At 50.2% G+C, this 21,525-nt stretch overlaps 2 protein-coding genes across 2 annotated transcripts; both read left to right on the top strand.

Annotated features, from left to right (window-relative positions):
• The first annotated feature begins 3,172 nt into the window (after positions 1 to 3,172).
• LOC136489827 (secreted RxLR effector protein 161-like) lies at positions 3,173 to 3,655 on the top strand. The gene has a single exon (XM_066486364.1). It carries the CDS (start codon positions 3,173 to 3,175, stop codon positions 3,653 to 3,655), a length of 483 nt encoding a protein of 160 aa, XP_066342461.1.
• A 13,139-nt stretch (positions 3,656 to 16,794) lies between these two features.
• Positions 16,795 to 17,277, top strand: LOC136489826 (secreted RxLR effector protein 161-like). The gene has a single exon (XM_066486363.1). The coding sequence runs from the start codon at positions 16,795 to 16,797 to the stop codon at positions 17,275 to 17,277; it is 483 nt and encodes a 160-aa protein (XP_066342460.1).
• The last annotated feature ends 4,248 nt before the right edge of the window (positions 17,278 to 21,525 follow it).

The raw sequence follows: 21,525 nt of genomic DNA, 5'->3' as shown, positions 1-21,525 counted from the left end.
GGGGCTCAACGGTGGTGGCGGTAGGGTTTGCGAAAGCGAGGAGAGGTCGCAAGAGCGAACCATCTCTTTGATACCATGAGAGAGTATCAGGGTTTGGATAATGCTCGATTAACATTGATCAGTGACAACCATTGAGTACATATAGGCACGATGGGGAGCCTGGGTCGGCATGCCATGGCCCAAGGGCTTACACTCTAACAAACACACACCCAAACACTTGCCACACACAACCCACGCACACCAACACGCACCACTAAGGTGCACACTAGACAGGAACCTATACTAAGTTACTAACACACCCGCTTACAAGAAATTCATGAGGACGGCGCCGCTATAACAATGAGCACATCGCCTCCTATTGTGGTCCATAGGTACCTGAAGATACCTGTAAGAAAACTAGAGAAAAAAAAACTGGTGCGAATCTATCTCTAGGGAAGCTCGAACACGGCAGGTGCTCCACCGAGGATCCCTGCTAACACGCTACGCATTCCTTCGCCCGTAACGTGTATTTGCTATTGGTCCTTGTACGCGGGATAGATCTGGGAACGCCACTCATCAGAGATGCGTCTCAATTTACACGCGTCTGATGAAATGGCATCGCATCTTGCAGCTACGTGGTTGGGCCGAAGAGCGAACAGCTGCAATCATTAACATTTTGAGTTACATCACCGCAAGCACAAAGAGAATGAGTGAATCTGTATTACTTTTTAAGAAGGTATTTAACCATTACACTTGGAATGGGGGGGGCACTACATTGTTCCAAATTTAACATAGGCTTTCAGAAATCAGTCGCACGACTCACACATTTACCCTGCGGTGCTGGGCCAGGACTTGCACCAAAAAGATAAGGAAAAAGTCAAAGGAAAAAGTCAAATTTACCTCCCACAGCTATCGCAGTCATCCGATTTTCCTCTCTAATCTACAAAACCAGTTTTTTAACCTCCCGCGTCAAGCCTCCTACCGCGACAATCGAGCAGCTCGAGCTGGTGCACGGCGACCTCTGCGGTCCACTGTCACCGGCCACCCGTGGAAGTTGGCGCTACTTCCTACTGCCCGTCAATGATGCCACCCGCTATATGTGGGCCGTGCTGCTCGATTCCAAGGTGGTAGATGCAGACGCCATCAAGCGCCACCAGGCAGCCGCGGAGAAGGATTGTGGCCGCAAGCTCCGGGTGCTCCGCACGGACAACGGCGGTGAATTCACGGCAGCTGAGTTTGTGGTGTACTACGCCGACGAGGGTATTCAGCGCCACTACTCCGCGCCCTACTCACTGCAGTAGAACGGCGTGGTCGAGCACCGCAATCAGACGGTGGTGGCAGCGGTGCTCGCGCTTCTAAAACAGCGCGGCATACCGGCGGTCTACGGGGAAGAGGCCGTGATGACCACCGTACACCTGCTCAACCGCTCTTCGACCAGTGCGCTCGACGGCAAGCCGTCGTATGAGGCCTCGCACCGGCGCAAGCCGGCGGTCATCTATCTACGCATCTTCGGCTGCATAGCCTTCGTCAAGGAGCTGAACCACGTCGGCAAGCTCGACGATTGCAGCTCGCCGGGGGGGTCTTCATCGGCTACACAGAGGGGGCTAAGGCCTACTGCGTGCTTGACCCGGCGACACGGCGCGTGCGTGTGGCGCGCGACGTCATGTTCGATGAAGGACGTGGCTGGGCATGGGACAAGGCGGTGGATGACGAGTCGATGACCACACTTCGCGACTTCACCGTCGAGTACGCGTGGTTTGGAGGTGCTGAGGAAACACAAGCTGCATCTTCATCGACGTATGGGTCTTCATCACCAGCGCCGACCTCTTCACTAACTCTGCCTCGTTCGCCAAATCCGGGGGAGCTCGGCAGCCCATCGGCAGTGGTTGGCAGCCCATCGGCGGTGGTCGGCAGTCCATCGGTAGCAGCTCCGACCTCTCCAGCACCGTAGCCGACCTCTCCGTCCTCTACATCATCGCAGTTGATCTCTCTAGCATACCAGCTGACCTCCTCGACGTCTTCTACCTCGCCCGTTGCGACACTAGCTCACGCAGGGCAGCCAGAGGTCGAGTACGCCACGCCACTAGAGGACGATGAAGACCACCTGGATGCCTACTACGACGATGAGCCTCTGTGATATTGCACCGTGGCAAGCATCCTCGACGACTAGTCTTCACGGGACCAGGCCGAGAGGCTCTTCATCTAGCTTCCTCTGACGCACGCCGGTGAGCCGACCACTTAGCTGAGGCACAGGGTGATCCGGCATGGCGGGCGGCGTTGGAGCAGGAGCTCTGGTTCGTCGAGCAGAACCACACCTGGGAGTTGGTGCCACTGCCTGACGGCCACCGCCCTATCACCCTGAAGTGGGTGTTCAAGCTCAAGAAGGACGAGCTGGGCGCGGTGATCAAGCACAAGGCACAGCTGGTAGCACGCGGCTTCGTCCAGTAGGAAGCGATCGACTACGATGACGCTTTCGCCCCCCGTGGCACGCATGGAGTCAGTTCATGTCCTCCTCACGGTGGCAGCTCAAGTGGGGTGGCAAGTCCACCACATGGACGTGAAGTCCGCGTTCCTCAATGGCGACCTCAAGGAGGAGGTCTACGTGGGCCAGCTACCTGGCTATGTCGTCGCCAGAGAAGAGGGGAAGGTGTACCGCCTGCACAAGGCACTCTATGGCCTGCGCCAGGCACCGCGTGCCTGGAATGCGAAGCTCGACACCACACTCAAGAATATGGACTTCAAGCAGAGCGCGCATGAGGCGGCGGTGTACCGGTGGGCAGCGGACGCAACGTTCTATAGGTCGGTGTCTACGTCGATGATCTCATCATCACAGGCGTTGAACAGCAGAAGGTGGAGGTGTTCAAGGTGCAGATGAAAAAGGCGTTCGACATGAGCGACCTCGGCCTCCTCTGCTTCTACCTCGGCGTCGAAGTGCGCTAGGATGCCATCGGGATCGCCCTCTGCCAAGCCCACTACGCCAAGCGCATCCTCGAGCTTGGTGGCATGATAGGCTACAATCCGGACCACACCCCAATGGAGGAGAAGCTCAAGCTGAGTAGGGAGAGCACGACGGAGGAGGGTCAATCCAACCCATTACCGGTGGCTGGTCGGGAGCTTGCGCTACTTGGTCCATACCCGGTCGGACATCGCGTTCGCCATCGGGTACATGAGCTGGTTCATGGAGCGGCCAACGATGGAGCATCTGCAGGCCATCAAGCGAATTCTGCGCTATGTGGAATGCACCCTAGACTACGGCCTTCACTACAGAAGGGCCCCTGACACGGCGCGGTTCATCGTCTACTCTGACAGCGACCTCATCGGCGATGTGGATACCAGCAAGAGCACAACCGGGACGATGTTCTTCCTCGGTGATTGCTTGGTCAGCTGGCAGTCCCTCAAGCAGAAGGTGGTGGCCCTCTCAAGCTGTGAAGCGGAGTACATCGCCACCACCACTGCCGCAACACAAGCACTGTGGCTGTCAAGGATGCTGGTAGAGCTCCTTAGCAGGAAGGTGTATGTGGTTGAGCTGAAGGTGGACAGCAAGTCTGCTCTAGCTTTGGCCAATAACCCTATCTTCCATGAAAGAAGCAAGCACATCCGCATCACGTACCACTTCATCAGAGATTGCTTGGAGGACGGAAGCATCAAGGTCAGCCACATTGCCGCTATTGATTAGTTGGCTGACATTCTTACCAAGTCACTGGGGAAGTCCAAGTTCTAGGAGATGAGGGAGAGGATTGGGCAACAGCAGGTCACCTACGGTGCTCAGCACAAGGCTTAGGGGAAGATTGATAGATAAGCCTAATGCTAAAGCACTTGCATCTTACTTTTTTGCACTTTTTACTTTCCTTGGCTTCCAAGCCTAATGTTAGCAATTTGCTCAGTATCCACTTTAGTGGTTAGAATATGCTATAGCAAGTGGGAGTCCCCTTTGCCTATAAAGGGCAAGGGAGTGTCATTGTAAAAACAAGCCATTGCATTTTCTTTCAATCCAAGCGGCCAAGGGCCAAGCTGCCCTCTGGTAGTTTCAGATCTGAATCTGAGAGCCAATCGGGCCAACACTAGTAACTAGTACTTATGTTATTTGTGTGCATGTGCTCCTTTTGGCTGTGTCTATGTATGTTTGGAATAGATCAAGTGTGTGGAATGAGATCAGAGCATATTAGTGGTATGCCTGAAATAAACAATAGAAGTGGCTGTGAAATAACAGTCGCCTCTACTAATGGTCTTTTCAGAGGTGACTCTGGTTTCGTAGCCGCCTCTACAAATAGATTTCTTGAGACAGCTGAATGTCACTACGTAAAAAATGATTTTTAGCAACAGTTTGATTTTTTTGTAGGGACGGCTGGTGATGGAGTCGCCCCTATAGTGGCATGCTTGGGTGCCCAGACACCATCCGCCCCTACAAATGGAACAACAGGGGCGGCTGGTGTTACGAGTCGCCCCTACAAATAGGGTCTGATTTATAGGGGCGGCTCAATCACTAGCCGCCCCTGGAAATGCTATTTGTAGGGGCGGCTGGTGATTGAGCCGCCCCTACAAATGGTCCCATATTTATAGCTCCGATTTGTAGGGACGGCTCAATCACCAGCCGCCCCTATAAATGCCCCCCATATAAAACAGATGCAACACCTTTTTCCTCCTCGGGATCACTCACTCCAACCCGTGAAAAAAAGGTGGGGAGGCCTTGGGCACCTCCCAAAAATTGCTCTACTAAGGGGGGAAGGTTTTGGTCTCAAATCCTTTGGTGAAGAGGTTGTAGATGGTAAGAAAATGCTATTCCATACTTTTTTTTGAAGTTTTAATGGTTGGTTAGTGAGTAATTAGAGTTTTGTTTTTCTCTCTCTTCTATGGTGCTTGAGCTACTTATGAAGCAAATTAGACCCAAGTTTTAATTGTACTAGGGCAAATTAGGGAGGGGAACAAGATCATACCCTTATTTGGTCTATGTTTCTTGATTTTAGTGAACAATTAGTTAGTTTTATGGATGTTTCATGTGCATGTGGATCTAGATCTAGGGTTTGGTTTTTTTTATTAATTTCATTTTTGTAAATTTATGTTTGATGAAATTGGACTAGGGTTTGTATGAAAGATATTGGGTAAAGTATAATTGTTGCTAATTGTTGTCTTTGAAATTGTTTATTGTAATCAATAAATATGTATTTTAATTATTTATGGATAAATGGGCCATTGATTAATTTTCCTTTACCATGGTGTGTTTGTATGCTTCATGTAATTATATTAGATTTATATTCATATATGTCTGAAGTATATACAATTATTCTTAAGTAATTATTAATTGTTTCATTTTGTATATATCTGAATAAGTAGTCCTTTAATGTTTGTTTTGTTGTTGTTGTAAAAGATGGAGTATAGGAACTCTTGGATGTATGGTTCGTTAAGGTTCAAGGCAGGTTTCCGTGAAGAGGTGGATAAATTTATTGAAGCCGCAAAGAAGCATGCAACGACATTGAAAGAGAATAAGGATACAATTATTTGCCCATGTAAAGATTGCAAGAACCGTATGGCACGAACAGATGTGACTATCATCAGATCACATTTGATTATGCGAGGATTTGTTGAGGACTACACAGTGTGGATTCATCATGGTGAAATGGTTATTGTTAACGACGAGGATGAGGAGGAATACAACGATGAAACCATAGAATCCCTGTCCCAATATTCAGCAGAGCTTGATGCACGAATGGATTTCAAGTTTGGCAATGAACAAGGTGGTGATGCTGGTGGTTGGGATGGTAACGATGAAGGTGGTGCCAATAATGATGGTGGAGCACGTGTCGGGGATGAAGATGATTTGGAGGACATGATTCGAGCCCTTCGACCAGAGATTTTACTAAATAACCCGAAAGGTCTAGAAAAATTTGAAAAGGGTGACAAAATCATCGAAGGAGACTATGTATGGTGTTGAAAAGGGTTGTCCGACACATTGGACATTACTAGCGTTTTGGCTTGAGCTGCTCATACCTGAAGGCTAAGTAACGGCTGGTCAGACTGTAGTTTCAATGATCTATTGCATCTCCTGTCATGGGTGCTGCCACAACCAACTCCAGTTCCCACCAACACATACCAAGCGAAGAAGGTCATAAGTCCATTGACAATGGGGTTTGAAAAAAATCCATGATGCCCCAACCACTGTATACTTTTTCGTGGCGAAATGTTTCAAGTCACGGGATAAATGTCCCCGGTGTGGGCCCAGCCGGTACAAGAACAATGACCTTTATTGGTGGGGACAAAGCCTCCACGGGAAAAGAGGAATAAGAAGGGTACAAAAAAAGGTGGTACAAGAATCTCAGCCCCTAGAGGACACTCCATTAGGCAACAATGCAAAGCAGAGAAGAATTCCTGCCTTGGCTCGCGCCAGCCCCCCTCCTCCACCATCGCCGCGCGCGCCCGCTGCCCCGAGCCCGGTCGCCCCGCGGGCCCCACTTCGCACGCGCAACCCCGGTCGCCCCGCGCCGGCAGCCCGCGCGCCCCACCGCCGCGCGTGCACCCTGGTCACACCGCGCCTCCACCACCGCCGCCGCGCGCCTGGCCACCCCCGCGTGCCCCAACCGCCCCCGCGCTCGGCCGGCCCAGCGCGCCCCGCCACCCCACCACGCCCAGTGGCGGCCGAGGTGTCGCGCCCTGCCTTCGTTCCCCGTCTCTGTCGAGCAAGGGAGGTCGACCGCCCCAGCCGGCCCTCCGGCGGCTCCCCCTCGCCGGCCTTCCCACCCCGACCCAGCCCCCAGGCCGCCCCCTTGTCGCCGGCTGCTGTTGGATGGGAGGAGGCAGAGGGTGAAGTTGGAGGAAGAAGAGAAGGAGAAGAGGAGAAGGAGAAGGGGAAGAAAGGAGAAGAAGAGGAGAAGGAGGAAGGGGAAGAGAAGGAGAAGAAGGGGAAAAGGAGAGAGAAAGGGAAGAGGGGGAGAGGAGTACTCCAATGCCGCTCGACCTCGCCGGAGAAGAAAGTGACCCCCGCACCACAACGCCCGACTCCACCGCAACCCTAGGTAAAACTCTCGCTGTCGGCCTTCGTGCCGTATGTGGTTGTGTGGGCCCTTCGTGACGTAAGTTGATATGAGGGCCTTCGTGCCATTGTGGTTGTCGGCCTTCGTGCCATTGTGAATGTCGGCCATCGTGTCGTTTTTTTTGCAGGTTTTGGAAACCTCCCCGTGCAGGGGAGGTGCTTGCCGAAATTTTTGAAGAAAAAATAACCTATTGTCTTTTTATGCAGGAGAAGAGTACGTCGGAGGGGACCCGGAGGACCCCCGATCGTCTTTGTCGATGTCGCGGTTCTGCCTGCACTGCATCGCCTCACCACTGCGTCGATTCGCCACTGCCCCGCTAGCCTTACTTCACCGACACCCTAGGTATAAATAACCTCTTTTTGCGCATGTCTGTCATATCCCACGCGTAACCCAGTTAGGCGTCTCCTGCCCGAAACAGATACGGTCGTAGGTATGCGGATCTTTGCGTATCTGCGACCGTATCTATTTCAGATTGTCCATGTTTTTTGGACAACCCGTGGATACGTAGATGGGTTAGTTTCCATGGTCCGCTCCGGTCCGAGAAGGAGTTTCGGCAACACCTCCCTGTTATTCTCTGGATACACACTCTCCCTTGCAGGACGTGTATCGGGAGAACAGCGGGGAGGTGCTGCCGAAATTCTGTCTCGAAGAGGAGCGGAGCATGGAAACTGACCTCATCTATGCATCCGCGGGTGGGATTAGGACCTATCCTCACCTATTAGACAGTAGGAACACCGCGTAGATGCAATTGATGGTCACAATACTCTATGCTGTAAATGTTAAAGGATGGAGGACCGTCAGTGGATGTACACGGGCTGGAGAAGCGGGAGTGACTACGACTATGAATGGGTGAAGGGGACAGATGGTTTCTTGAAACATGCATTTGGCCCAGGAGTAGGAGGACATTCTCTAGTTTGGTGTCCCTGCAGCAAATGTGACAACAGGAGAAAAGTAGACGAGAAGACCATGGGTAGACATCTTGTGTTCAATGGTTATACGCCTGGCTACCAGCAGTGGATCTACCATGGTGAAGCAGATCGTATAAGAGCGGAGGTGGTGAGACCATGCCTCGAGGCTTTTGATGATGATGCCGGGGTAGCAGACATGCTAGATGACGCCCACCAAGCTCACTTCGCTGAACGACATGAGAAGGAGGAGATGGAGGAATCCGCAAAGGACTTCTACAAAATGTTGGACTCGGCATAGAAACCCCTTCACGAGCGTACAATGATTTCTCAGCTGGATGCGATTGGACGTGTAATGGGGTTGAAGGCCGAGTTAAACCTGAGTCGAGAAGGCTTCGATAAGATGTTGGCCGTGTTGGCACCATGCTACCGGAGAAGCACACTTTGCCGACGAACTTGTATGAGGCAGAGAAACTCCTTCGTATGCTTAAGATGCCATATGACAAGATACATGTTTGTCCGAAGGGGTGCGTCCTATTTAGGAAAGAACACAAGGATGCAAATTACTGTCCGAAGTGTAAATCCTCCAGGTACCTGGAGGTAGACTCTGGTGATGGTCAGAAGAAGCAGCTTCCGATCCCCGCGAGAGTGCTACGTCACCTTCCTTTCCTACCGAGGATCCAACAGCTATTCATGACTGAGGAATCCGCGAAACAGATGACATGGCACAAAGATGGCAAACGGTACAATCCTGGGAAGATGGTACATCCGTCTGATGCTGAAGCATGGACGTATTTCAATGACAAACATCGTGACAAAGCATCTGAGGCTCGTAATGTACGTGTCGCGCTGGCAACAGATGGGTTCAATCCTTATGGAATGATGGCTGCCCCATACACATGCTGGCCCATTTTTGTTATCCCCCTCAATCTCCCTCCCGGCATCTCCTTTCAACGGCATAACGTATTCTTGTCGTTAATAATTCCTGGACACCCGGGGAGTAATATGGGTGTGTTCATGGAGTCTGTGATTGATGAATTGATCCACGCTTGGGAGAAGGGGGTATGGACATACGATCGAGCTACAAAGACAAGCTTCAAAATGCACGTTTGGTACCACTACTCCCTGCATGACTTCCTGGCGTATGGGTTATTCGCCGCCTGGTGTGTTCACGGGAAGTTCCCATGCCCAGTGATTCGGCCTATGGACAGTTCTATCAAGAAGATGGGCTACCAGGCACGTTTAAGATAGTCTTACCCGAAGCAATCGAAATGGAAGTAGACAACAAAACGTTTGATGACGAGGTCGATAGAGATGTGGTGGTAAATGCCAAGGACATAGCAATGCTTGAGTGATTACTTCTAGGCAATGACGACGATGACAACATAGAACCTTCGGATAGTGTTGCCCATTTGGACAATTTTGACAGTGATGATGAGACCTATGATCCCAATCATGAAGATTATTCCTAATACATGTAATACTATGTTTTTTTAATTTGTGTTTTGTTTATATATTTTGAATCTATTTCTAATATATGTACTAATTAGTCTTGTTCATTCTTTGTGATTGCAGGTGATTAGACAAAGATGGCGAGCAGACGTCCACGCCGTGACACGCCCTCGGTTTACGGGAGAGGCCGCCCTCTCCTTCGAGGTGAGGGGTCGTCGTCTAGGGTAGCGTCCGTAGGAGGTGACGAGAGGAGGACCAGGGGCAGCCGCCGCAGGAGGCAGCGGTCTCCTCCCTCGACACGTGACGAGGTGCTGGAGGAGGAGCACGTGACGGCCATGGCCTCGTCCTTGTCGGAGGACGAGAGGGGTCAGCAGACGGGCGAGGGAGACGAGGCGCTCGAGGGCGAGGGAGGTGAGGCGCTCGAGGGCGAGGGAGAGGGTACCGCTACCCAGACTCTCTACGAGTGAGGTCCCGCGAGCCTCCCTCCAGTTCCGCTTCCTCACAACCGCCCAGTGATTCGGCCTATGGCAAAGAGGTAAGTAACTATGGATGTTATCGCAACTACTTCATAAGATATGTTGGAAATCTTAAGAGAAACTGATAAATTTTCTTAATCACTTGTGCAGGGCCTGGTTGGTTTTGTCGGGTACTCCAGCATGCACCCCCACGAGCATCCTTGGTGTTTTGTGTAGGAAATGGTACCCCGGCATTGTGCAACTGTCCGAAGAGCCGGTGGTGCGGGAGCCGGCCTCCAACTGGGACAGGTATGCGCTGGTCACGGATGACACTTACCGCAACAAGCAGGAGCGAGTATTGGCGGAGTTTTGGGTAAGTCTCTCTCGCACAACATTGCTTAATACATCGCATTCATTGGTTAAATCTTTTATTGAAATAATGAATGGATACATTGGTTTTGTATGCAGAAATATTTCAAGGCCGAAGAAGGACTTGAGGCCCAGGCGGATCGGGCGGCTGTCGCAGCTTGTAGGAAGTACGTCACCGAGATGCACCACCATGGGCGCGTCCAGGCCCACATAGACTACTACAGGTCGGTACTTAGGCAGTCCCTCCCCAAGCCTCAAGCAAGACGGATTACGCTGACCCGGGACCAGTACCTTGAGGTAGGCGAATAACATTAATAATGATTCGTTTTGATATTAAGTAGGTTCAATTTCATCTTCTGGTATGTCAAATACTCGATGACTTGTAGGTGATTCCCTGGTGGTGCCGATCGTATCCCGAGTGCTGGGCCATGATCGTGGACAAGTGGTTATCACAGGACTTTGTTGACACGCACGAGAGGCAATGGGAACAGCGTCTGATGAGGCAAGGTCCAACTCACCATCAAGGCAGCCGTAGCCTCCCCGGATACAAACAAGCATACGTAAGTGATTTCTTTCATTTATTTTAATGCTCAATTCTGCTTGATTTCTCACCATCTTCCCATCTTTCTCACAGGAGGCTGCGCACCCGGGCGAGGAGGTCTCGGAGTTCTCTGCGTGGGCTATTTCCCACATGGGCAGGGCGTCGTCCTCTATCTCCTTCGACCCGGCTGCCCCGCCCTAGGCGTACTCCGACCCGAACGTGTACACTAAAGTCCAAGAGTACACGTCAACGGTAAGGGAGATCTATGGGGAAGATTACAATATGCGCACTGAGCCCATTGATGCAGAGGCGATCATGAGGCTCGGAGGAGGCAAGAAGCACGGGCGGCTGTGGATTGCAGACGGCGCCATCGACTCCACCACTGTTCCCTCCCTCGACGCTATCCGAGCACGGAGCACGAGCTCCAGCCAGCCCATAGGTCCACGGCCTTCTCCAGCACTGTAGCAGGTCCAAGCACTCCAGGTAATTTCTGCTTTACTCGTCGTACGTAGATATTTACACACCTAAATTAGATTTGCATTACTAATACATTGGAGTGAAATATTGCAGGCCGAGCTGCAAGAAACAAGAAGGCAAAGTCAAGAGCAGAACGCGGAGCTGACCGCACAGCTGCAGGCCCAGAAGGTCGCGTTCGAGGCCGCGCAGAAGCAGATGGCGGAGATGATGGTGATCATGCAAAGTCTCGGGCAAGCATCGGGTGTACCTGTGCAGTTTTCAGCTCCTCCACCTCCTACTCCTGCAGCTACTCCTGTAAATATGAAAGTTCACTTTTTGCTTCTGCTTTGCATGTATGTCGGCCTTCGTGCCGTTGTGGATGTCGGTGTTCGTGCCGTTGTGGATGTCGGCGTTCGTGCCGTTGTGGATGTTGGCGTTCGTGCCGTCGTTTCTTGCAGGTTTTGGAAACCTCCCCATGCAGGGGAGGTGCTGCCGAAATTTTCAATTGAGTCTAATCTTTTTGTATTCCTAGATTACTAGATGCAATCTCTAAGTTCCAAAACTGTTTTCCCGGATTACTCACACATGCAATCTCTGCTCCTTTGTACAGCTTCCGTCCGCGGGTTCCAATCAACCCGCTAGTGCGTCACCGGGTGATCCTGCTTTTCCTTCACCATCGTCTCATAGGCTAGCTTGATGAGGACTCGTGCTAGGTGATGTGGTTGGACTTTAGCGTGATTTGTGATTTATGGTTGTGACTTGTGCTTGGATTTCATTAACTTGTCGTAATAAACATGTGAATGATGATGAACATGTGACTTGTCGTTGTAATATATTGTGATTTGTGGTTCATAATTATGGTTGTGATATATTGTGAGAAAATGGGTTCTGTGTGATATATATATATATATATATATGTATATATATGAAATGCTTGTGTCGATGGAATGCAAAAAACAAAAAAAATTTAAATTTCTGTCTCTTTGCCGAGGGCAATGACCAAGGCCCTCGGCAAAGAAGGGTCCTTTGCCGAGGGCCCTAGCAATAGCCCTCGGCAAAGATTTTTTTTAAAAATCCTGAAAATTTCTTTGCCGAGGGCCAGGGAGTAGGCCCTCGGCAAAGGTTTTTAAAAAAAATTCAAAAAAAAACTATTTCCTTCCCGAGGGCCGGCCCTCAGTAAACAATTTTTTTTAAAAAAAAACTTTGCCGAGGGCCCTTGCAATAGCCCTCGGCAAAGGTTTTTTTGGGAAAAATCCTGAAAATTTCTTTGCCGAGGGCCAGGGAGGAGGCCCTCGGCAAAGATTTTAAAAAATTTCTTTGCCGAGGGCCGGCCCTCGGCAAAAAAAATTCAAAAAAAACCATTTCTTTGCCGAGGGTCGGCCCTCGGCAAAGAAACCGCCAACGGCGCCGGCACGTGACGGCTTCTTTTCTTTGCCGAGGGCCGTCCTGGCCCTCGGCAAAGGCTTTGCCGAGTGCCCGATAAAGGGCCCTCAGCAAAGACCCCTTCGCCGTTTAAAAAGTCCCCGAGGGGTCTTTGCCGAGGACAGCCCTCGGCAAAGCCTTTGCCGAGGGTTTCTGGTCAGGCCCTCAGCAAAGCATGCGAGTCCAGTAGTGGTTGGGACCAGCTCAAGCTCAACTGACAAAGAACCCTACAAGTCACTGCACACATTCTCTTCGAGAGATCGGATCGGCTAATAGTTTAAGGCTCAAGTTATTCCCTTTTCGCCTTACATTTCATTCCGACACCTCTTGGCCAAATTCGCCAAATGGTACGAGTTTGGTTTTGTTCAATCAAGCCTTCGTGATTACCAAATTCAATCAAAATGAAACATGCAGGTGTTAGTTCTTGCAGAAATAGGATTTTCCAAATGATATATGATCATTTTGCATTAACCATATAAAACTACAGTGCCAAGAACAATGCATGAATCAGGAGAAAGGCGAGATTTAAGTATACGGAAGTCATCACCACAAAGGTCCTCAAAGATAATAGACAACCAGAAAAGAATAGTGTAATAAATACTGTGGAACCACAACGATCGATCAAATCTCTTAAGAAGAATAACGCACAAACAGATAAGACTAGCACAATATAAATGGACAAATTCCTATCGCGTGGATACGATGGCACCAGATATCCTCGGAATGACTCCAAGCTGGTGGATTCGTCTGGGCTTCGTGGACCTCATCCTTCGTCATCTTCGGCCCGATCACATAGGCATAGTCGAATATACGGGCGGTGCAAGTACCCTGGGCCCATATATCCGACACGAAGCATCATCGTCTGTTGAAGATTGGCAGTGATGGTGCCGTAGATCCAGGTGATCGGACGGTGCAGTCCATCTGCACCAACGCCGATTGGTCGGGGTTGGCCATGTCGGATAGTAGCATGAGGAGTGCGCCAGCAAGGGAACTCAATGACGGCGAACCAGCCGGCGAGGGGCTCAACGGTGGTGGCGGTAGGGTTTGCGAAAGCGAGGAGAGGTCGCAAGAGCGAACCATCTCTTTGATACCATGAGAGAGTATCAGGGTTTGGATAATGCTCGATTAACATTGATCAGTGACAACCATTGAGTACATATAGGCACGATGGGGAGCCTGGGTCGGCATGCCATGGCCCAAGGGCTTACACTCTAACAAACACACACCCAAACACTTGCCACACACAACCCACGCACACCAACACGCACCACTAAGGTGCACACTAGACAGGAACCTATACTAAGTTACTAACACACCCGCTTACAAGAAATTCATGAGGACGGCGCCGCTATAACAATGAGCACATCGCCTCCTATTGTGGTCCATAGGTACCTGAAGATACCTGTAAGAAAACTAGAGAAAAAAAAACTGGTGCGAATCTATCTCTAGGGAAGCTCGAACACGGCAGGTGCTCCACCGAGGATCCCTGCTAACACGCTACGCATTCCTTCGCCCGTAACGTGTATTTGCTATTGGTCCTTGTACGCGGGATAGATCTGGGAACGCCACTCATCAGAGATGCGTCTCAATTTACACGCGTCTGATGAAATGGCATCGCATCTTGCAGCTACGTGGTTGGGCCGAAGAGCGAACAGCTGCAATCATTAACATTTTGAGTTACATCACCGCAAGCACAAAGAGAATGAGTGAATCTGTATTACTTTTTAAGAAGGTATTTAACCATTACACTTGGAATGGGGGGGGGCACTACATTGTTCCAAATTTAACATAGGCTTTCAGAAATCAGTCGCACGACTCACACATTTACCCTGCGGTGCTGGGCCAGGACTTGCACCAAAAAGATAAGGAAAAAGTCAAAGGAAAAAGTCAAATTTACCTCCCACAGCTATCGCAGTCATCCGATTTTCCTCTCTAATCTACAAAACCAGTTTTTTAACCTCCCGCGTCAAGCCTCCTACCGCGACATCGAGCAGCTCGAGCTGGTGCACGGCGACCTCTGCGGTCCACTGTCACCGGCCACCCGTGGAAGTTGGCGCTACTTCCTACTGCCCGTCAATGATGCCACCCGCTATATGTGGGCCGTGCTGCTCGATTCCAAGGTGGTAGATGCAGACGCCATCAAGCGCCACCAGGCAGCCGCGGAGAAGGATTGTGGCCGCAAGCTCCGGGTGCTCCGCACGGACAACGGCGGTGAATTCACGGCAGCTGAGTTTGTGGTGTACTACGCCGACGAGGGTATTCAGCGCCACTACTCCGCGCCCTACTCACTGCAGTAGAACGGCGTGGTCGAGCACCGCAATCAGACGGTGGTGGCAGCGGTGCTCGCGCTTCTAAAACAGCGCGGCATACCGGCGGTCTACGGGGAAGAGGCCGTGATGACCACCGTACACCTGCTCAACCGCTCTTCGACCAGTGCGCTCGACGGCAAGCCGTCGTATGAGGCCTCGCACCGGCGCAAGCCGGCGGTCATCTATCTACGCATCTTCGGCTGCATAGCCTTCGTCAAGGAGCTGAACCACGTCGGCAAGCTCGACGATTGCAGCTCGCCGGGGGGGTCTTCATCGGCTACACAGAGGGGGCTAAGGCCTACTGCGTGCTTGACCCGGCGACACGGCGCGTGCGTGTGGCGCGCGACGTCATGTTCGATGAAGGACGTGGCTGGGCATGGGACAAGGCGGTGGATGACGAGTCGATGACCACACTTCGCGACTTCACCGTCGAGTACGCGTGGTTTGGAGGTGCTGAGGAAACACAAGCTGCATCTTCATCGACGTATGGGTCTTCATCACCAGCGCCGACCTCTTCACTAACTCTGCCTCGTTCGCCAAATCCGGGGGAGCTCGGCAGCCCATCGGCAGTGGTTGGCAGCCCATCGGCGGTGGTCGGCAGTCCATCGGTAGCAGCTCCGACCTCTCCAGCACCGTAGCCGACCTCTCCGTCCTCTACATCATCGCAGTTGATCTCTCTAGCATACCAGCTGACCTCCTCGACGTCTTCTACCTCGCCCGTTGCGACACTAGCTCACGCAGGGCAGCCAGAGGTCGAGTACGCCACGCCACTAGAGGACGATGAAGACCACCTGGATGCCTACTACGACGATGAGCCTCTGTGATATTGCACCGTGGCAAGCATCCTCGACGACTAGTCTTCACGGGACCAGGCCGAGAGGCTCTTCATCTAGCTTCCTCTGACGCACGCCGGTGAGCCGACCACTTAGCTGAGGCACAGGGTGATCCGGCATGGCGGGCGGCGTTGGAGCAGGAGCTCTGGTTCGTCGAGCAGAACCACACCTGGGAGTTGGTGCCACTGCCTGACGGCCACCGCCCTATCACCCTGAAGTGGGTGTTCAAGCTCAAGAAGGACGAGCTGGGCGCGGTGATCAAGCACAAGGCACAGCTGGTAGCACGCGGCTTCGTCCAGTAGGAAGCGATCGACTACGATGACGCTTTCGCCCCCCGTGGCACGCATGGAGTCAGTTCATGTCCTCCTCACGGTGGCAGCTCAAGTGGGGTGGCAAGTCCACCACATGGACGTGAAGTCCGCGTTCCTCAATGGCGACCTCAAGGAGGAGGTCTACGTGGGCCAGCTACCTGGCTATGTCGTCGCCAGAGAAGAGGGGAAGGTGTACCGCCTGCACAAGGCACTCTATGGCCTGCGCCAGGCACCGCGTGCCTGGAATGCGAAGCTCGACACCACACTCAAGAATATGGACTTCAAGCAGAGCGCGCATGAGGCGGCGGTGTACCGGTGGGGCAGCGGACGCAACGTTCTATAGGTCGGTGTCTACGTCGATGATCTCATCATCACAGGCGTTGAACAGCAGAAGGTGGAGGTGTTCAAGGTGCAGATGAAAAAGGCGTTCGACATGAGCGACCTCGGCCTCCTCTGCTTCTACCTCGGCGTCGAAGTGCGCTAGGATGCCATCGGGATCGCCCTCTGCCAAGCCCACTACGCCAAGCGCATCCTCGAGCTTGGTGGCATGATAGGCTACAATCCGGACCACACCCCAATGGAGGAGAAGCTCAAGCTGAGTAGGGAGAGCACGACGGAGGAGGGTCAATCCAACCCATTACCGGTGGCTGGTCGGGAGCTTGCGCTACTTGGTCCATACCCGGTCGGACATCGCGTTCGCCATCGGGTACATGAGCTGGTTCATGGAGCGGCCAACGATGGAGCATCTGCAGGCCATCAAGCGAATTCTGCGCTATGTGGAATGCACCCTAGACTACGGCCTTCACTACAGAAGGGCCCCTGACACGGCGCGGTTCATCGTCTACTCTGACAGCGACCTCATCGGCGATGTGGATACCAGCAAGAGCACAACCGGGACGATGTTCTTCCTCGGTGATTGCTTGGTCAGCTGGCAGTCCCTCAAGCAGAAGGTGGTGGCCCTCTCAAGCTGTGAAGCGGAGTACATCGCCACCACCACTGCCGCAACACAAGCACTGTGGCTGTCAAGGATGCTGGTAGAGCTCCTTAGCAGGAAGGTGTATGTGGTTGAGCTGAAGGTGGACAGCAAGTCTGCTCTAGCTTTGGCCAATAACCCTATCTTCCATGAAAGAAGCAAGCACATCCGCATCACGTACCACTTCATCAGAGATTGCTTGGAGGACGGAAGCATCAAGGTCAGCCACATTGCCGCTATTGATTAGTTGGCTGACATTCTTACCAAGTCACTGGGGAAGTCCAAGTTCTAGGAGATGAGGGAGAGGATTGGGCAACAGCAGGTCACCTACGGTGCTCAGCACAAGGCTTAGGGGAAGATTGATAGATAAGCCTAATGCTAAAGCACTTGCATCTTACTTTTTTGCACTTTTTACTTTCCTTGGCTTCCAAGCCTAATGTTAGCAATTTGCTCAGTATCCACTTTAGTGGTTAGAATATGCTATAGCAAGTGGGAGTCCCCTTTGCCTATAAAGGGCAAGGGAGTGTCATTGTAAAAACAAGCCATTGCATTTTCTTTCAATCCAAGCGGCCAAGGGCCAAGCTGCCCTCTGGTAGTTTCAGATCTGAATCTGAGAGCCAATCGGGCCAACACTAGTAACTAGTACTTATGTTATTTGTGTGCATGTGCTCCTTTTGGCTGTGTCTATGTATGTTTGGAATAGATCAAGTGTGTGGAATGAGATCAGAGCATATTAGTGGTATGCCTGAAATAAACAATAGAAGTGGCTGTGAAATAACAGTCGCCTCTACTAATGGTCTTTTCAGAGGTGACTCTGGTTTCGTAGCCGCCTCTACAAATAGATTTCTTGAGACAGCTGAATGTCACTACGTAAAAAATGATTTTTAGCAACAGTTTGATTTTTTTGTAGGGACGGCTGGTGATGGAGTCGCCCCTATAGTGGCATGCTTGGGTGCCCAGACACCATCCGCCCCTACAAATGGAACAACAGGGGCGGCTGGTGTTACGAGTCGCCCCTACAAATAGGGTCTGATTTATAGGGGCGGCTCAATCACTAGCCGCCCCTGGAAATGCTATTTGTAGGGGCGGCTGGTGATTGAGCCGCCCCTACAAATGGTCCCATATTTATAGCTCCGATTTGTAGGGACGGCTCAATCACCAGCCGCCCCTATAAATGCCCCCCATATAAAACAGATGCAACACCTTTTTCCTCCTCGGATCACTCACTCCAACCCGTGAAAAAAAGGTGGGGAGGCCTTGGGCACCTCCCAAAAATTGCTCTACTAAGGGGGGAAGGTTTTGGTCTCAAATCCTTTGGTGAAGAGGTTGTAGATGGTAAGAAAATGCTATTCCATACTTTTTTTTGAAGTTTTAATGGTTGGTTAGTGAGTAATTAGAGTTTTGTTTTTCTCTCTCTTCTATGGTGCTTGAGCTACTTATGAAGCAAATTAGACCCAAGTTTTAATTGTACTAGGGCAAATTAGGGAGGGGAACAAGATCATACCCTTATTTGGTCTATGTTTCTTGATTTTAGTGAACAATTAGTTAGTTTTATGGATGTTTCATGTGCATGTGGATCTAGATCTAGGGTTTGGTTTTTTTATTAATTTCATTTTTGTAAATTTATGTTTGATGAAATTGGACTAGGGTTTGTATGAAAGATATTGGGTAAAGTATAATTGTTGCTAATTGTTGTCTTTGAAATTGTTTATTGTAATCAATAAATATGTATTTTAATTATTTATGGATAAATGGGCCATTGATTAATTTTCCTTTACCATGGTGTGTTTGTATGCTTCATGTAATTATATTAGATTTATATTCATATATGTCTGAAGTATATACAATTATTCTTAAGTAATTATTAATTTGTTTCATTTTTGTATATATCTGAATAAGTAGTCCTTTAATGTTTGTTTTGTTGTTGTTGTAAAAGATGGAGTATAGGAACTCTTGGATGTATGGTTCGTTAAGGTTCAAGGCAGGTTTCCGTGAAGAGGTGGATAAATTTATTGAAGCCGCAAAGAAGCATGCAACGACATTGAAAGAGAATAAGGATACAATTATTTGCCCATGTAAAGATTGCAAGAACCGTATGGCACGAACAGATGTGACTATCATCAGATCACATTTGATTATGCGAGGATTTGTTGAGGACTACACAGTGTGGATTCATCATGGTGAAATGGTTATTGTTAACGACGAGGATGAGGAGGAATACAACGATGAAACCATAGAATCCCTGTCCCAATATTCAGCAGAGCTTGATGCACGAATGGATTTCAAGTTTGGCAATGAACAAGGTGGTGATGCTGGTGGTTGGGATGGTAACGATGAAGGTGGTGCCAATAATGATGGTGGAGCACGTGTCGGGGATGAAGATGATTTGGAGGACATGATTCGAGCCCTTCGACCAGAGATTTTACTAAATAACCCGAAAGGTCTAGAAAATTTGAAAAGGGTGACAAAATCATCGAAGGAGACTATGTATGGTGTTGAAAAGGGTTGTCCGACACATTGGACATTACTACGTTTTGTGCTTGAGCTGCTCATCCTGAAGGCTAAGTACGGCTGGTCAGACTGTAGTTTCAATGATCTATTGCATCTCCTGTCATGGGTGCTGCCACAACCAAACTCAGTTCCCACCAACACATACCAAGCGAAGAAGGTCATAAGTCCATTGACAATGGGGGTTGAAAAAATCCATGCATGCCCCAACCACTGTATACTTTTTCGTGGCGAAATGTTCAAGTCACGGGATAAATGTCCCCGGTGTGGGGCCAGCCGGTACAAGAACAATGACCTTTATGGTGGGGACAAAGCCTCCACGGGAAAAAGAGGAATAAGAAGGGTACAAAAAAGGTGGTACAAGAATCTCAGCCCCTAGAGGACACTCCATTAGGCAACAATGCAAAGCAGAGAAGAATTCCTGCCTTGGTAACGTGGTACCTGCCAGTGACTGACTGCTTAAGACGTATCTTCCTAAACCCTAAAGAAGCCGCACTCATGACATGGTGGGATGATGAGCGCAAGGTGGATGATGATAAGATTGCACACCCGGCTGATTGTAGTCAGTGGCAAAGGTTTGATGAGAAGCACAAAGAATTCAGCGATGACCCAAGGAATGTACGGTTTGGCTTGAGCACCGATGGAATGAATCCCTTCAATGAGAGGATGAACGACCACAGCACATGGCCAGTGATGTTGACCATGTACAACATCCCAACATGGTTGTGTCAGAAGAGAAAGTACCTTCTCCTCACTATTCTTATTTCTAGCCCTAAACAACCAGGCATTGATATAGACATGTTCCTCGAGCCTTTCATGCAAGAAATGGAGAGGCTATGGAGGCATGGGGAGCAGATGTACGATGCGTTCCGAAAGGAGGACTTCATATGTAGAGCAATAATATTTGTTACTACCAATGATTATCTCGTGCTATTTGCTTTGTCTGGACAGATCAAAGGGAAGACAGGATGCTTGGTTTGCTTGGATGGTACTACATGGGTGTACCTAGATGCATCCAAGAAGATAGTTACGCTTCTTAAAGACAAGTCACAAGTACCGCAGCAAATTGTTCTTTAGATTTTATGACAACGCCCCAGAGATTGAACCCCCTTCGGAGAGACGTCATAACGGAGAACACGTGTATAGAATGGTGAAAAACATACGCGTCGTCTATGGAAAGAAGAATCCGGATGGGACGAACAGAGATAGAAGCACACCTCCTATCGAAGGAGTACCTTTCAAGAAACAATCGATCTTCTTTCAGTATCTGCCTTATTGGCCAGACTTGGAGGTCCCCCATGCCATTGATGCTATGCATGTGCAGAAGAATGTCTTTGAGAGTCTCATTGCTACCTTGATGGACACAGGCAAGTCAAAGGATGGTCTAAAAGCACGGAAAGACATGGTGCAGCTAAACGTGATGCCACCGCTTCACCTGGTACCTGAGGCTAATGGAAAATACACTCTGCCCGCGGCGTGCTTCAACCTAACACCAGACGAGAAGAGAGCTATATGCACTTTCCTGAGGGGGATCAAAGTCCCGACTGGGTTTTCAGCAAATGTGAAGAAGCTAGTGTCGATGAAGGACTTGTCAATAACACACTGCAAGGCTCACGATTGCCATGTGATGCTGACAGTGTTTCTACCTATTGCAATCAGGGCTATAAAGCCAGAGTTCTTGAAAATGGCCATCACCCGCATGTGCTACTTCTTTTCGAAGATCTCACAGAAGACGATTGGTAAGCAAGAGCTGAGTGACCTACATGAATTTGTGGTGGAGACACAAAATCAACTAGAGATGTGTTTACCTCCTACTTTTTTTGATATAATGCCACATCTCATGATTCACATGGTTCATCAGATACAGGCGCTGGGCCCTTGCTACTTGCATGAAATGTGGTCCTACGAGTGGTTCATGTCGGTTCTAAGTCAATACGTGCATAATCGAGCATACCCAGAGGGCTTTATGATAGAGGGTTACAGTACT

The sequence above is a fragment of the Miscanthus floridulus genome, chromosome 10, assembly GCF_019320115.1.
Source record: "Miscanthus floridulus cultivar M001 chromosome 10, ASM1932011v1, whole genome shotgun sequence".
NCBI lineage: Eukaryota > Viridiplantae > Streptophyta > Magnoliopsida > Poales > Poaceae > Miscanthus > Miscanthus floridulus.
Note: the sequence above shows the minus strand (reverse complement) of the source record. Positions and strands in the feature narration are given on the sequence as shown.

Coding starts and splice junctions, on each gene's coding strand:
- LOC136489826 (XM_066486363.1), top strand. CDS start 16,795: ATGGAGCATCTGCAGGCCATCAAGCGAATTCTGCGCTATGTGGAATGC.
- LOC136489827 (XM_066486364.1), top strand. CDS start 3,173: ATGGAGCATCTGCAGGCCATCAAGCGAATTCTGCGCTATGTGGAATGC.